Genomic DNA, 15,972 nt, shown 5'->3' with positions numbered 1-15,972 from the left:
TCCAATGAGGGATGACCCAAGTGACAATGAATTTGGAAAGGTGTGGCAACAAAAGTGCAGGCGATAAAAGGAGATAGCGGCTCAAAGTGATAGAGTCCACCAGCTTCACGCCCTCTACCAATCATCTTCCTTGTCTTCAAATTATGAATAACCACAGAATCAGGGAATAATGTCACTAAACAATTCATGGATTTAGTAATTTTGCTAACGGACATAAGATTTAAAGGAAACTTGGGAATATATAAAACCCAAGGGAGAGAAATAGAAGAAAATGGGATTTACAATCCCAATTCCCTTGATTGCAGTAGTGGATCCATTAGCAAAAGTAACATAAGATAAATTTGCAGGATATTGAAGAGTGGAGAAAAAGCTAGGTATACCTGTGATATGATCAGTGGCAGCAGAGTCTATAACCCAAGAACTAGGACAAGAAGTACTGGATGACAGGCATATTGCGTGCTTACCTATTTGGGCAAGAGATGCAATGGGAAGAGAAGCTTGTTGTGACGCTTGATACTGCTGGAACTTGGTATACTCTTCCACTGACATTGAGACAATACATTCCCCCCCCCCCCCAACTCGACCCAAAAGTGAGGAGGCGGTAGTGGCTGCATTGGCTGCCCCCAAAGGTGTGAAATCAGTGATGGCTGCATTGGCAAAACCTGAAGGTCTCCCGCGAAGATCCCAACATTGCTCAATACTATGATTATTCCGTCCACAATGAGTGCACTTGCGAGGAGTACCTCTACCTCGTCCGCCTCTACCACTATGACTACTCCAACCACCTCGATAACTTTTGCGGTTGTTTAGTAGAGAACTAGAATCACTCTGTGTAGCAAAAGCTGTCCTCTCAAAGCCAGATGCAAGAGCAGGAGAATGCGTGCTAAAGGAAGTACGAAGGACACGAGAATAAACATCAACAAATGATGGCAGCTCAGCACTACTTGAGTATCTAGGACTGAACTGCCTCAAACTCAGGTCTCCAGCCTGCTAAAACACGAAGAACAGTCATCTCCTCCCTCTACTTCTGCAACTCATGAACGTCAGCAGTTATAAGTTGCACGACATTAAGCTCCTCATGAATACACTTCATCTCTCCAAAATAATCTGCAATGCTCCTATCTCCTTGTAGTAACTGAAAGTACTCCTGGGATAAAACAAACATACATATAATGTTACTAGAGTAAAGAAGTTTGACATAATCCCAAATCTCCTTGCACATATCTAGATGCATACACATATGTGCAATCTGTGGCGCCATCGAATTCCATAAAAGGGCAATAATCAACGCATCTTCTTGAACTCACACATTTTTCTCTTCTCACCAGAAGAATCAGATTGGAGCAAGTGGTCATATATCCCTAAACCTGCTAAATAAATCCGAACAGCTTTAGACCATTGAACATAGTTCTTTCTATCCAACCTTTGAGTCATTATTTGCAGCAGCAATGTAGGAAATAAATTTTTGGAATTCATAGATTCCATCCCAACACTCACAAATCAGCAACCCCAATCACAGCAGATACAAAAAGAACAAACAAAACTAATCCGGACAAACAATCACAAACTATGTGAAGCACCGACACAACGACGGACAAGGTGAACAACTCACCAATGGATATAGCGCTGCCACGGAACTCACAAATCAGCAACCACGCCAAAAAGAAGAAGAACAATCAATCATTGGAACAATCACAAACCATGTGAAGCACCGACGCAACCATGGACAAGGTGAATAACTCACCGACCAATATAGCACTGCCACAGCCTCACGACTGAGCATACAAACACTGCTATGGCTCCAAAAAAACTCACAAGAAAGTCTTCACAAACCTTGAAAAGAAACTAACGGAATACCACGAGTGCATACTCAAAAAAAATTCAATTTTTGGGCCAAAAAAACTGGCCTAACAGCTTGATAATATGGTCTAAATAAGGAATTGGAGCATGGCAGAAGAAAAAGAAAAAAGTGGCCAGAACTGCTCTCACGCGCCGGCGCATAGGGTTGGCCTTGCCGGCATTTGGCTGGCACATGGGGGCATGTGGCGTGCCCTCCGGCGATGGGGTTTTGTGGGGTGGGTCATCGGGGGAGGGGGGTCTGAGTATAGATATATGGTTGGTTTTGTGATTTAGTATGGGATGGAGGTGGATTAGGGAAGAACAGCCGCGGGAATGGCGTTTTCCAGCAACAGCTGAGGGAAATATGGTTTAGATAGCATCATGCTCTGATTCCATGTTAAGATTTGATTAATGAACGACCTAACTTGAAGATAGGTCTCTCCTTCTATTTATAATACAAATTTAAATACATTCTAATGACAATACCACGCAACTCTCACAAATTAACATGCCAACATACTAAAGGGCATCCCTAGGCCATAAGGCTCCCTGCTTTGCAAGGGTAAGGGGAGGATCGTCACAGTGTATGCAGCCTTACCCTTACTAACATACTCAATAATAATAATACTAAAAGAAATATATAACCTCTAACAATAGCTTTAAAGAAATTTGCATTTTTTCAAAAATCAAGGGTTTTCTTCTAATGTAAGATGAAGTCACCTCTTCTTATTAATATATGGATATCGAAATTAGGATGGTTGGATTCAAAAAGTGTTTGTTTAAGTAATAGGACCCTCGTAAAATTAATTTCCCCGCATGAACCCCACAAAAACCTCTTTAAAAAAAAATTTGAACTCATTTTCTCCCAAGTTGTGATTTATAAAAATATACACCCTTTTCAAAAGGAACTATTTTTTAAGGAAGTAATGGGGCCTTCGTAGGATTAATTTCCCTGCATGGGCCCCACAAAAGCCTCCCTAAGAAAAGGCCAAACTCATTTCCTTGATCTTGAAATTTTTTTAAAAAAAATTAGGTCCCATATTTTTTTTATTAAAAAAAAATCATCTTTGAGGAAGTGACCCCTGTGAGATTAATTTCCCCGCATGGGCCTCACGAAATCCTCTTTCAAAAATCATTATCGATTTTGCCTCATTCATGAAAATAAATCCCGGTTATTATTTCCCAGGATTGGATTTCATCCCAAAATGTTTTCTCAACCTTGAAAGTCTTTTGGATTCTCCCAAACTGAGTTTTCCCGAATTGTTTTTCGAAATAAGGTCATCTCTCTTTTTAAATTAGGCACCGTTTCCCAATTTTTCAAAACCCGTTTTCGGGTTGGCCACCCTGACTCAAAAAACCCGAATTCCCCTCATTTTTTCTAAAAATTGAATCTCTTGTTTTCTTCTTTCAAAGCAACAACCCTTCCTGGGGGGAATTCATTTCAAAATATCCAAACCCAATTTTTTTTTTTTCTCAACTACATTGGCTTGATCCCGGGCCTCATGTACACAGGCAGCTTATCTCGAAGAGGTAGTTCCAGCCCAAAACACTTTCTTTCTTCCTTCTTTCTCTTCCTAAATGAATTTTCAACCAGTTTTCAAAAAGGATGAGTAGTGGAGCCTCCGTGGGGTTCAATCCTCCGTAAAGATTTCACAAAATGTCTTTTTTTTTTTAGACACACACACACAAGTGCAGTAACCATTCCTCGAATAGGTGCCGATAGGGGTATTGAAAGGTTGATCATCACTGAGATGGTTGGCTAATTACCTTCCCTATGCACAAATGCACTCCCAAACTCAAAATCTAATTTTTGTAGACCTTTTCAAGGTTTTTCTTTATTTTCCCTGTGTTTTTTTAAAAAAAGTAAGGTGGCGACTCCATGTCATGTGATTCATTATTTTTCCCTTTTCCCAAAAAACTGCTCATTTGGGACTGCCCTTTCCCTTTTTTCGGCACTCTAGATGGATTATGGTGTCAACACCCCTCATGCTAAGGGTAATTCTAGCATTAATGGACCTAGTAACATTGAAATCTCCTCTTAGACACCAATGAGGATAGCAAAGTTGTAAAAGCCATATACCACAACTAACTCCTCCTATAAAAATACCCCAAATATCCTTAACCGAGGACATTTGGATCCATAACCCGAGGAAAACCACCACCGTCCCTTACCCTTAACATATAAAAGAGCAGATACATCCAACTTACAAGCGAATCTAGTATCCCAAATAATTACAATGCACCCTGAGGAACAGAAGAAACTAACCAAAATGCAATCTTTAAATGTGGAGTCCCAAATGCTCCCAACAAGAAAACCATCCACCACCACTAGCTTAGACTCTTGTAACATAACAACATCTATGGAAGATGTTCACAAGATAAAACTTCTTTTATGTTTGTTTGTGCTTTCCATTGCATCAAACATCTTCATAAGCCCCAAAGAACCAAGGAACAAAAATAACAAATTCAAGCAAGTTTAAATTCTAATAAATACAAAATTTAGTATCAAGAGAAATGCAATGTTAGAATGCTAAAGACTTGCTTGTTTTGCATATATTTCAAGTGTTTAAGAAAAACCACAAAAAAGATAAAGCTAATACCTTTCCGATGACCCGGAAGCAGAAACCAAAGCACCACTTTTACCAGCAAGGCCGCCATCATTTCTGAGAAACATTATAATGGCACAAATTCAGTTCAAAAAATAAAAAAATAAAACCAGTCACACACAGCCAAATACATGTATAGGAATCTATAAGCCTCTGGGTAGTAACGCAATTCAATATTAAACCACTTGTCTCTTCAGGAAAATCCCTAGTAGGATCCTTTGGGCTTAAATCTGAATGTACCCAAATGCAAGTGGGGAAAGTCAAAGAATTCGATACATTGGGACACAAGCAAGATACCAAAAGCTAGTGTAGGCAAAATGCAAATATGAGTGAAAACAGACTGTCTGAAGAACAGTAATCAGATAAGGAAATAAAGAAAGGGGGCAAAGGAAGAGTACACATACAGTCCCTTTGGTTGCACAGATGGACCAACAACTAAAGCATTTTGAGCCCCTCCCACCAGAGGATCCCTGGAATCTTCTGTACCTTTACAATAACAAAAACAAAATATTGCGCACAGAATTTTATGCATGTTAACCTCGCAAAACTGTAACAGTGAAACCAATGTTATCTCATTAAGGCAACATTTTAAGCATTCCTGATCTTCTATTTTTTCTCAAAAGGAAGATAAAAATCTATGGATTAAAAAATAATAAAATAGAATTAACAGCCTTTTTAGATTCATTATTAGGATTCAAACTGATTTGGTAGGAATTGATACGATTCGTACGAATTGAATTGCGAATCATAAGACTACCAACTATGTTAACAGGTCTATATTCTTCAGCACTCTTTCATGTGTGGATGCTCGGTGTAGCAACATTTGTTATAAATATGAACACAGCACAGTTGCCGCATAACTAGTTAGATAAAAATCCATACATTGTTTCAGTCAGGTTTAATCGATGACTAAACATAAACTGAAATGCTCTTACAATTTTGTAAGAGAACAAGACCTTACAGAGTCATAATATTTCTCACCTCTTTAAAACAATTTTCAAATAAAAAAAATACAAAAAAATTGCACATCAAGAAGAACAAAAGAAAGATTGTCCCACAAAAAATTCCCGTAAAATAACAATTCTAGAAGAAATTCAGATAACTTAAAATGCTTGCACATCACCAAAGATGCAACTTCTACAGTTCCACCAGCAAACTTATCTAGAGGATCTAAGCAATGACATTCCTAGATCAGAATCTAATTAGATGACTACCGAGGTGGTCAAGTATACTCATGGGTAATTAATTATTATATGACAACTATAGAGTCCACCTTACACACATATCAAAGTTCAACTTTTACATCCTGCAGTCTTCGTTTAAAATCATGCGAGTAGTAACTTTAATATCTTGATTCCTAAAACTGATATAAATTTATTTTTCAGATTTTCCCTTTTTTATTCACATATTTGAAAGAGTAAACATGTTAGAAATTATATACACTAAACTAATACAATGAAAAGCGAGATAAATGAGCTGCAAATTTAAGCAAAAAAAATTACCAGAAAATTGACCCCAAAAAAAGAAAAAGAAAAAAAGTCAATTGAAACTTTACTCTTGTCATCAACGAAGCTCTTTTCCTGCATTACTTCCCCATCTTTATAGACGTACATGCATTAATAAAATTCTCCAATTGCATCCTTTGTTCTATGGAGGGTAACTCGCTTTCATGGGATTTTCTTCTATTCTTTTCTTTCTTTTAAGTCACAATAATACAGAAGTGGATGAACCTGTTAGCTTGACTCAAGTTCTTTAGCCATTTTATTCATCCTTTCATAACGTGATGTTAAAATTTGGAAAGGGGATAATCCTGGTATTCTTTCTTGCAAATCCCCATTGTAGTTGTTGAAATACCCCATCTTCCTCTTCTTCTTCCACTCCTTCAAGAAAGCAATGTTGAAGGTTAAGAATACCTCAATAAAATTAAGGCATTCACCCACACCTTGGTTCTTAATAGGATTAAGATTAATGGTTTGTTGCAACTTGCAAAAAAGGATGCCTAACAAGAATATAAGAGCATATATTTGTGCAATGTGCTTAGCTTCTAGCCAGACAAATGAACACTTGCTTCTTCATTCAAGTGGCCATGGAGCTTTTGCATAAGCTTTTTACAGTTTTTGGACAGATGTTGATGAGTCCTTATAATCTGGGTGATTTTACAAGGGTGAAGCATTTGTGAGCTCTCTATATAATGTTGAGAAATGTAATGTGCTGGGGCAACCTGCCAGCTTTCCAATACCTTAAATTCTATGGAAGGAAAGGAAAGGTAGAATTTTTTAAGCTTCAAGTAACACCTTCCTTCTTGTTGTGGCCTCACTGCCTCGTGCCATAAAGTGGATTTTTTGCTTCTGTTGGAGCTTTAGCTTTAGGGGTGTTTTGGGATCTTTCTTTAATTGACATGCAAGGGATGGAAGTTCTGATTTTTTTTCTTCGTTGTTGAATGGCATCTTGTTCACCTGCTTCTGTAATCTCTTCTTCTTTCTCAATAAACTTCTTTTTCTATCCAATTAAAGCACTAATTGCACCATAATGACCAAGTGAACGGAAGTAAGCAACAATTTGACCCTCCCACCTTCCCTAAATGTATTTATCTTCCATCATTTTTCGTTCTCATGATAAAAATAACTAACTGCAAAGTGAACATTCACACTATCCATTCAAATAAAGGAAGAGCTACTTTAAGGCAGTCTACCCAAGATCCAAATATCCAACTATCAAGCACCCTTGCACACTGTAGGGTGCTACTGCTCTTCTAACAATAAGCTGACAACATTTGGAACCCACGGGGGCAGAGCTAGCAACTTATGTGCATGATTGATGAAGCTTAACTACTAAACAATTTATGTGAGAAAAAAATGGGGATGAAGAGGGAGCATGAGCATGAGCATTAAATTTAAGGGGGCGGAACAAGGATCTGTGTACTCTGTCCCTTTACCCAAAATTAAGCCGCACAATTACTGTTGACTTCATAAATCATAACTTAGTACCGCAAGACCTGGCAACCACCACCAAGCTCATACTATAAATTTCCTAACCAATTTACTAGAATAGTAAAAGAAAAATACCTGGCAGAGCGAGGGTGGTGGAAGGACCCGATGCTTGTTGACCTTGATCCGGTGGAACAGTATTGGCTTGGGTAGAAGGCTGATCTGTTCCACTTTTTATGCCTCCATATTCAAAATGCATCTGTAGATATCAAAATAAGCTCCCAGTATGATCATGTTGCACAAATTGCAAGCTCAAAGTACTGAAACCATTATTGTTCTAATATAAAGATGACATTTATTCTCAAAAACTGGCCTATCTAAAGTCTAAGAATGAACTGCAAATTTGTTTTTGAATTGATAAATAGAAAGACAGATAACAGACCTTATGGCTCATTCGAATCTTCTTACTGCACCAAAACCCAGAAAAAAATTTCTTCAATAATTAGACATGCTCAACTTGTCAGTTATAAATTAAAACAGGAGTTGGTAGAAGACGGTAAAGTGAACAAAAAACGCTAGGCTTGCAAGGAAAGGCAGCAAACAAGGGAGGGAGAAAGCAATAGATACCTATCAGCATCAGGAGGGGCGAGGTGGCCGTGGACCGGGGAGAACAGGTCGAGAGCTCGCTTCAAGGATTTGAGGCTGAGCTTCTTCAGCGATTGGGGCTCGACCGGCTCCATTTCCATGGTTGCGCCCGGCATTGCTTCTCCTTCCCACGCACGGTTCGCTATGTTCGCCGGTAAACTGAGGGTTTTAGATCTCCGATGTACTGTTACTGAGAGACGGACGGAGACCGGGACGGAGAAAGAGAGAACATCTGCGAGACTCGCGAGAGAGACCGAGGGTTCGCGATTCTTGAGACCTCGAACCGACGCCGTATCGCTGTTGCAGAACAAACCACCGCCGAGTGTATTTTTAGGAATGCAGCTTAATTTTTTTTATTATTATTATTTCTAATTTTTAAAAAATAACTACAAAAATATGTCACTTAATAATAATTCTTAAATAATTATTTTTTAAATATAAAAATTCCATTGGGAAAATTTTTTAAAAATATTATTTTATTTAAAAAATATATTAAAATTGAGATAAATATTAATTGACTTTTTTTTGTTGTTGAAATAAAACTATTTGTTATAATTAAACAATGCATCAAGATATAAGTAGCATGTGTTAATCATCATATAAGATAGACATTATGACCTAAGTTTTATAAACAATCAAATATTCTTTTTCTATTTTAAGTATCCTTCACTTCTTTTGTTCATATAAAATGCATAAAGAATAGGGAGGATAAAATAGAAAAATTAGAGTTACTTTTTTCTCAAAATTAGAGAGAAACAAAAAAATACTATATATAATAACTCAAATACTTTTATCCCTATGTTTGGGGTAGGTTTGGATTTAGATTTTGTATTAGATTTGAATAAGATATAGTATAAAATTATATTAAAATTTGTTTAAATTAAATTTTAAGGTCCGAAATTCATGCTTCCAGACGTGGAGTATGACAAATTTAAACAAAAATCTTAGAAAAACACTTTTGTAGATGTAAATTGACATTTTTTTAGCTCAAAGTTTCTCTTCATTTTGACCTATTACAACACCCATAAATCGCTATAAATATGGATTTTATTGTTGTTATTCTTTGCTGCCTTCATATATATATATATATATATATATGTGTGTGTGTGTGTGTGTGTGTGTGTGTGTATTTGCAAGTCAAATCAACCACATGTTTATTTATTGTGTTATTACAAGTAGCTCCAAGAGAAGCACAAGTCAAGCACATACTAACAGTGTAATTGGGAGCATCTTCCCATAAGTAGACATGTTAAGTGACCTACTTGCTCCTTACATGATCAAGAGTTTCTTTTAAGAGGTAATGGACTAGGCTTATTGAGTGTCAGCTATGTAACTATGATTACTTACAAGGGCAAGTCAGGTTAGCCATGCGCTAACAATATAACCAATATCACCTTCCTATGAACTAGTTGGTTAACCACATGCTGACTACGTGATCAAGAATGATTTATAATATCAAACCACGTTAGACTAGCATGAAGAGGACATGTCATACCGAATATATGCAATTGTGAATCAACTTGTAGAAATTGGTCATGTAGTTTGAGAAGGTGAAAAATATTTTTTCTCCTTATCAGAGCATAAGGGATATGATCGGTGACTAAAGGAACATTGATTTTTCGTGACGATAGTCATGAGGGTGGATTTTGAGTGACTAAAGGGCAACAAATCAAGGTTTGCCATCCAATGTCCTCATAAGATAAACAACAACACAATAATTCCCCCCTCATCCTCGAAAGGGATTCAAATATTCTCACTCACTCTCATTTGCTCTTACCTTCTTGTCCGCCTAATCTCATACTAATTCAAGCATTGTAAAAACCATTCAAAATTTAACAAGAGTTCCCAAATTTCTTCTTTTTCTTTTTGTTATTGCATATATTGGAGCTAATCAAGTGATTTTTATAACTTATTTTTTTTCTTTCTAAAACCACAAGAGGCAAATTAAGTTTTTACTTCAAAGTTGGTGCTCGCACATATAAGTTTTTGGTTCTACGAGTAAAATATAAAAAGCATTCATTATATAATTATGGAATTGAATAATTTGTTGAGAAAAAAAATATTTTTAGCTTTTAAACGTCTAAAATCTACAACTATAGAAAAATTTCAAAAAGAAGTTAAAAGTTGAAAAAATGACCATATAGAAAAGTTTTTAAATTATTTTAACATTTTTAAACAAATATTAAAAAATGTAATATAGTAGCATTTTGAAATTTTTCAAAATAAAAAATTAATCTATATTTCCCAACTCACTACTCAATAGGTCCTCAGCTGTCTTCATTTTATTTAAAAATCATTCTACTTCATAATAACCAATCAAGGGCCTGTTTGGTTAAGCTTTTAATGCAAAATTAAAAATCTATGGAAAATATTTATTTTCTAATGACCATTTGGTTAAAAAAACAACAAATATAGTTATCAGAAACCAAAGCACACCTTTAAAAAAATTCAAATATATATATATATATATATATATATCATATTCTTATATAATAATAAACATCATTATTACTATTATTTTTATTTGAATAAGCATGAAACCAAATTTAATCTACGAAATCCATTGTCCCAAAGGCAAGGGAAGCACAATACAAGTGTCATAGTAATAAAACAAAACACACAGCTCTGGTTGCTTAATAAGCAATACACAGCTGAACAACAGCCCAACTTTAATTCCTATTATATATCGATTCAATTATGTCAAAAGGTAACCGAAATTGCTCATCGGCCGGGACAATAGTAAGAGATGAAAATGAATGGAGATTAATTTCATTCATGCATTTCTCTGTAAGGACCTGCCTTCAATCTTTGCGTGAATATTCGTCTAAATTGAGGAACTTTGCATATCGATCTGCCTTCGCTCCAGTCCTGTGGTCGTAGTACTCAACAACTGCAGCTCCAGCTAATGCTGCAAGTGTAAGGGCCTGCGCATGCAACCTGGATTAACAGAGAGGAAACAGCCTGTTACATTCATTCACCATGGCCAATGGAAATTAGGAGAAGCTGCAGCTATGAACTATTATTTATATCGAATCATTACACACCATACCATAACCCCGATCATAGATACTCTTGCAAAGAACAAAAAAGGGCAAGGGCAACAGCCTAATTGGAATTGAATTCCTGCAATTTCACCAACTAATCCTCAAACAAAGGCAGTCGGAGCAAGAGCACTGGGTAGATCTAAAAGCACTGCCCAATAATTGGTTACAATATTTCATTCTCTCCATGAAATACAAACAAGTAGAAGAAGAATAAAAGGATCACAAAGAAGGCTCAAGTCTCATGACATCGAAGTAAAACATTACAACACAACCCCCCAAAAATAGGTACCCACACTCCAAATGCCAATTACATATATGAAACATACGAGGGCGTGACAGAAACAAAAAATTATAGTTTTACATATTTAAATGGAAATAGTGTCTAAAATGTTCAGATGATTTTAGACAATCTATTTCTGCAGAATTCTTCATTCTAAAGTCGTTGGGGGTGGTTTTACTAATTTCAAAACAGAACTAGAAGAAGGCTTTTACATTTTTTTTAAGACTCAATTTTGGTGTGCTAGGCTGGGCTGTCGTCCATTTGTTAATCCTGTCCCTTGACCAGTAAGTTGGATTAGGCACCCAAAACAACCCATAGTTTAAAATTCAAAGCCAACCCATGTGACCAAACCTGATTATAGAAGACTAACATATAATGTATTTAGAATATTATAACAGTACAACTTTTCCAGGAAACAAAATTTTCCCATAATTATTTAAGAATATTATTATGGAAAATGAAATAACAGATTCCCAGTAACAACTATCGACAATATTTTCAAGGCAAAACCAACTGCAAACAAAGCATAATTTATTAAAATTGCTACTTCTCTAGAAATCTTGAATATCCATAAACAACTGGGTGGATTCCATTATCTATTTTTAGCCATGGCACCCCAACAATTTCTACCATTTCATTCATGCACTTGCAAATATTCAAGTGTATGGACAAAAAAGGAGCCCACACTTCAAAATTAAATGAGTCATGGTGGGACCCTCATCTAATAATATGCCATCATAATACGATATCTGTCTTTTAATATATTTGTACCATGTTACTACCACGCGACAAGAAAAATGTATTATAAATCTTGCCAAGTAACTCAAGCTCAAGCTACAAACATTTAAATGTTTTTCAGGTTCATGTCATATCAGGTAGTATGAAATCATCTGGTTGGTTATTATCCAATTTACATTATAAATTGCCAGAGTTTCAAAAAATGTAAGAAATCCTTCAATTTGATGGTGTTAAATGATTAGAGTGCAGTGATATGGGATTGGAGATCCAGATAATTGAAGGCAGATCCTGGATTGTGGCAGGCACTACTGGCCTGAACTGGTAGCAAATGTCCAAGAATCTAAAAATCATTTCTTCTATCTGAAGTTGCTATCTTGAATAATTTATATTGTGACTAGCATATGACACTATATCCTACATTGGGAAAACTTAAGCAAAAAATAAATAAGTAATAAAAATATATCAATAAAAGAAAGAAAGCAAACACAAATACAAACACACCAAAGACACGCATATTATCAATAACCATGTACATACACACATTACCAATAACCATGCACCAATGTCCATGAATTGCCATTCAATTGAAAACAGCCAAAATCCATAATCTATGTATAAATTTTTTTTTTTTTTTGAAGAAAAAAAACTGAACCTAAGGAATTAAAGCCATGATCCTCAACTGCAAGACAATTGACTATTCAAGCAAGTCTTCATATAACCAATTTCATCATCACTAACAACATTCTGCCTAAGCATGCCCAATATCCTGCATACATATGCTTAACATTTTGATTAATATATCATAACACCTAACTAAGAATAGGATTATAGGCAAAATTAACATAAAACACCATCATGGCTTCAGCTTTATTTAGGTCACATGAGCTTACTGCAAAGTATGCTTCCGAAGTTTGATTAACTGGGTTTGATGAGGAATATGTCCAAAAACCAATCATTTATAATATATTTAAAGAATTTCTATAATGGAAACAATTACACCACATTTCCTCTTGACATCACAGACTTTCAAGACGAAAAAAAATCATTAGTTGCTCGCTTGCTGCATGTAACAAACACGAATCTTAAGAAGAACCCTTATTCTAATAAGACATGGGTTTAAGAATCAATTTCAACAGGTTTCAAGACAAATAGATATCAGGCAGTTCTTATGGGAAAATCCTGCAAGTAAATAGCATGGATTCAGAGAAGGATCTACAACTTTAGAGCAACAAACAACCCTATTAAATAAACATCAACTCAAGAGTTGTTCAGCATATTCATTTACTTAGCTAATCAAGCAATAGCATCAACAATTCGACATCCCTCTACAATCTATCAACATGATGTTCCAATCTTCATTTTGGTAATCATGCTAACTGTTCAGGCACTTTGGAGGTTGGGACAATTGAAAAAGGGAACCTATGATACAATTATGAAATCAACTCCTTCTAGCATCAATCACCATCTTACAATACCTTTGATCAAAATTCAAACTGGAGGATATGTAAGCCCAATGAGCTAGACCCACATTTATTCCGTCCATTCCACATTGAAGACTTTTACCCATAAAAAGTCTGTCTCTGCATAATTGCGATTGGATGTACTTTGCTTCCTGTCAAGTATGTTCAGAATCCCTTTCCTCAAACCCACATACAAAGGCCTTAGGTGAGGAGGCAGAGCCTGTCAAGGAAAAGGGCCCAACTGACTATGTGCGCTGCTACCAAAAGGTTTCTGTGGGTGCCAGCAGATACGGTAAAGACTCGATCTAATCCTACAGCCCGTTTTGTACTCACACCCCCCCCCCCCCCAAAAAAAACTTTTCACTGTCTCCATCTTGGGGAGGTGAGGTCAGGCATATCCGGAGTTAGGGTTTGAACAGTAATTATGATCTTCTCTACACATCCATTTCATTCATAGTGAAAGTTCTCTTCTCCCTCAATGGATATAAGCTTTCAACACCATACCACATGAATCTTGGCATTTGCCTTGTGTTGTTTTTTGTTATTTGTTAATCTATAGGTTTGATCATATAATCTCCTCGTTGATTTACAGAGAAGTGGACGGTTTTGCATTCTCCCCACAAGAAAACACCAAACACTACTTTTCTTCTTCCTTTTCTATTCGCTTATGCTTTTGTTGTTCCTTTGTTTAGATTGATCTAAAGGCAATTCAAAATTTGCTTCCAAAATACAGAAAATTCTACATATATATATATATATTCCAGCCAAACAACGCCCAAGAGATGCGCTGTAAAGTTAGTTGAATTGGTTGATTTCCCGCTTTCATATGGTGTAACGTTACGACGAAGAACAAAGAACTTTCAAACTGCTTGCATTTTTCTTCCTGGGTTTTCTCGGCAACCAAACAGAACCCCAGAAAACAAAAAATAAAAACCGCGAAAACGAAAGAACGCCCTACACAGATAAACATAAAAGGGTAAACTGTACCTGGCGTGAATGATCTTGACGCTGGTTTTCATGCTGGGTTGGGACCAATTGTACGCAATCGAACCCACTACACCGCTCAGCCAAAGACACCCTTCATTATCAACCAATCAAAAACAAATCAAAATTCCCCCTCAAAGTACATAAACAAATCTCATGAAGTTGATAAAAAAATCAAAACTTCAAAAAGAAAGGTTAAAAACAATTATTTTTTAAAATGGAAAATCATATTCAACTATGAGGCATAATACCAACGGCTCGGAGCTTGTGATCCACGATCCATTCCCTCACGGACTCCATAGAGCTCTTCGCTTCCGCCATTTTCAACTTACTTTTTTCTTTAAGTCTGTTCTTGGCTCTGTTCGTGATGAACGGACGAGCACCAGAGGCGTGAGGTGGGGGGATGCTTATGCTTTATTGCGCGACCCGACGAGGTCCGCCCCGCCCGGGTCCATACGAGGCCCCACCCGGTCAGAAACGGCAGACGGGTCTCGTGAATTGGCAGCGTGTTTGGTGTGCTTTACTTTCACAGAAAAGCCATAGGAGTCATCGGAGGTGGCGGAGGGAAAGAAATGGTGGGCGTGAAGCCACGTATAACGAGCGATGAAGAAGGAACCTGCAAAGGTCTGGACTCTGGACGGCGCGGGGACGAGCTGGGCCCATTGGGCCTAGATCCATTTTAACCAACAAATACCACAAGCCCAATAGTCCTCCGAGCGATCTTTTCAACGACGCCTCAACGCTTAATAAAATCACTCCAAATATTGATTATGTGAAACTCATTATTCAAAATAATTTATACATAAATTTTACTTATCATCAAAAATCTTTTATGTGATTTCAAAAATATTACAGTCTTTTCCCGAGATTTTAAAAATATCTTATGTCTTTCTTAAGATTTCGTAAAAAAAATACAAATTTTTTATAAAAAAAAAAAATTATCTCTTGTAAAATCTAATGAAAGATTTGTGTCGTGTCTTTTTGACAAATTTCAAGTGAGATCATTGTCTTTTTTGTCAAATTTCATAAGCGGTTAATATCTTTGAACCAAAAAAAATAATAGGAAAATTGACAAAGCTAAAATGGTCAAAAGTAATACTCACTATTAATATAATCATCTTTTTAAAGAAATCATAATTCTGAACAATAGTCATAATGCGTAATTTTTTACTCTTTCTTTATTTTTTATTTTTAAAATTTTATATTATATTTGTTGGAGTGTCAAGCTTGAAAAAAAAAAAAGAATCCAGGTTGTCCATTTTGAGAGAGATCCAACGGCTGTTTTTTACACTTTTTTAATGGGGGGGCATTGATGTTATTTATCTATAATTAATTGTAAATGAAAAAAAAAAAAAAAACAACAGGGGGCGGGAGGGTTTTAATTTCTATTTTGACAGCTTCAGAACAGATTCAGTGTAGCCGAGACTTCCTTCCATTTTAGAACTGAGA

General features: G+C 36.2%; 2 protein-coding genes across 3 annotated transcripts in view; both read right to left on the bottom strand.

Annotated features, from left to right (window-relative positions):
- The window catches only part of LOC131151856 (protein pleiotropic regulatory locus 1), a 29,516-nt gene extending 21,167 nt beyond the window's left edge, over positions 1 to 8,349 (bottom strand). The window contains exons 1-5 of one of the 2 annotated variants that reach the window (XM_058103306.1): positions 8,000 to 8,349; positions 7,815 to 7,839; positions 7,511 to 7,631; positions 4,850 to 4,931; positions 4,440 to 4,502 (exon numbers count right to left, since the gene is read on the bottom strand). In XM_058103306.1, the coding sequence (XP_057959289.1) occupies positions 4,440 to 4,502; positions 4,850 to 4,931; positions 7,511 to 7,631; positions 7,815 to 7,839; positions 8,000 to 8,133 (425 nt within the window). In that variant the 5' untranslated portion in view covers positions 8,134 to 8,349. The remainder of the gene's footprint in view (positions 1 to 4,439; positions 4,503 to 4,849; positions 4,932 to 7,510; positions 7,632 to 7,814; positions 7,840 to 7,999) is intronic. The other variant, XM_058103305.1, reaches the window with a different exon arrangement.
- Positions 8,350 to 10,507: 2,158 nt separating this feature from the next.
- LOC131151855 (uncharacterized) lies at positions 10,508 to 15,183 on the bottom strand. The gene is made up of 3 exons (XM_058103304.1): positions 14,775 to 15,183; positions 14,527 to 14,617; positions 10,508 to 10,954 (listed from the first exon to the last, which is right to left on the bottom strand). The coding sequence occupies exons 1-3, from the start codon at positions 14,842 to 14,844 to the stop codon at positions 10,819 to 10,821; spliced, it is 297 nt and encodes a 98-aa protein (XP_057959287.1). The 5' UTR covers positions 14,845 to 15,183; the 3' UTR covers positions 10,508 to 10,818.
- Between the last annotated feature and the right edge of the window lie 789 nt (positions 15,184 to 15,972).

This window comes from Malania oleifera, chromosome 3, assembly GCF_029873635.1.
Source record: "Malania oleifera isolate guangnan ecotype guangnan chromosome 3, ASM2987363v1, whole genome shotgun sequence".
NCBI classification, from domain to species: domain Eukaryota; kingdom Viridiplantae; phylum Streptophyta; class Magnoliopsida; order Santalales; family Ximeniaceae; genus Malania; species Malania oleifera.
This window is presented reverse-complemented; position numbering and strand designations above follow the sequence as displayed.

Bases quoted from the DNA above. Each gene is read 5' to 3' on its own strand.
- LOC131151855 (XM_058103304.1), bottom strand. From the start codon at position 14,844: ATGGCGGAAGCGAAGAGCTCTATGGAGTCCGTGAGGGAATGGATCGTG. The intron at 14,618-14,774 runs GTATTATGCCTC...TTGATAATGAAG, and splicing joins TCACAAGCTCCGAGCCGTTG to GGTGTCTTTGGCTGAGCGGT. The intron at 10,955-14,526 runs GTACAGTTTACC...CTGTTAATCCAG, and splicing joins GTCAAGATCATTCACGCCAG to GTTGCATGCGCAGGCCCTTA.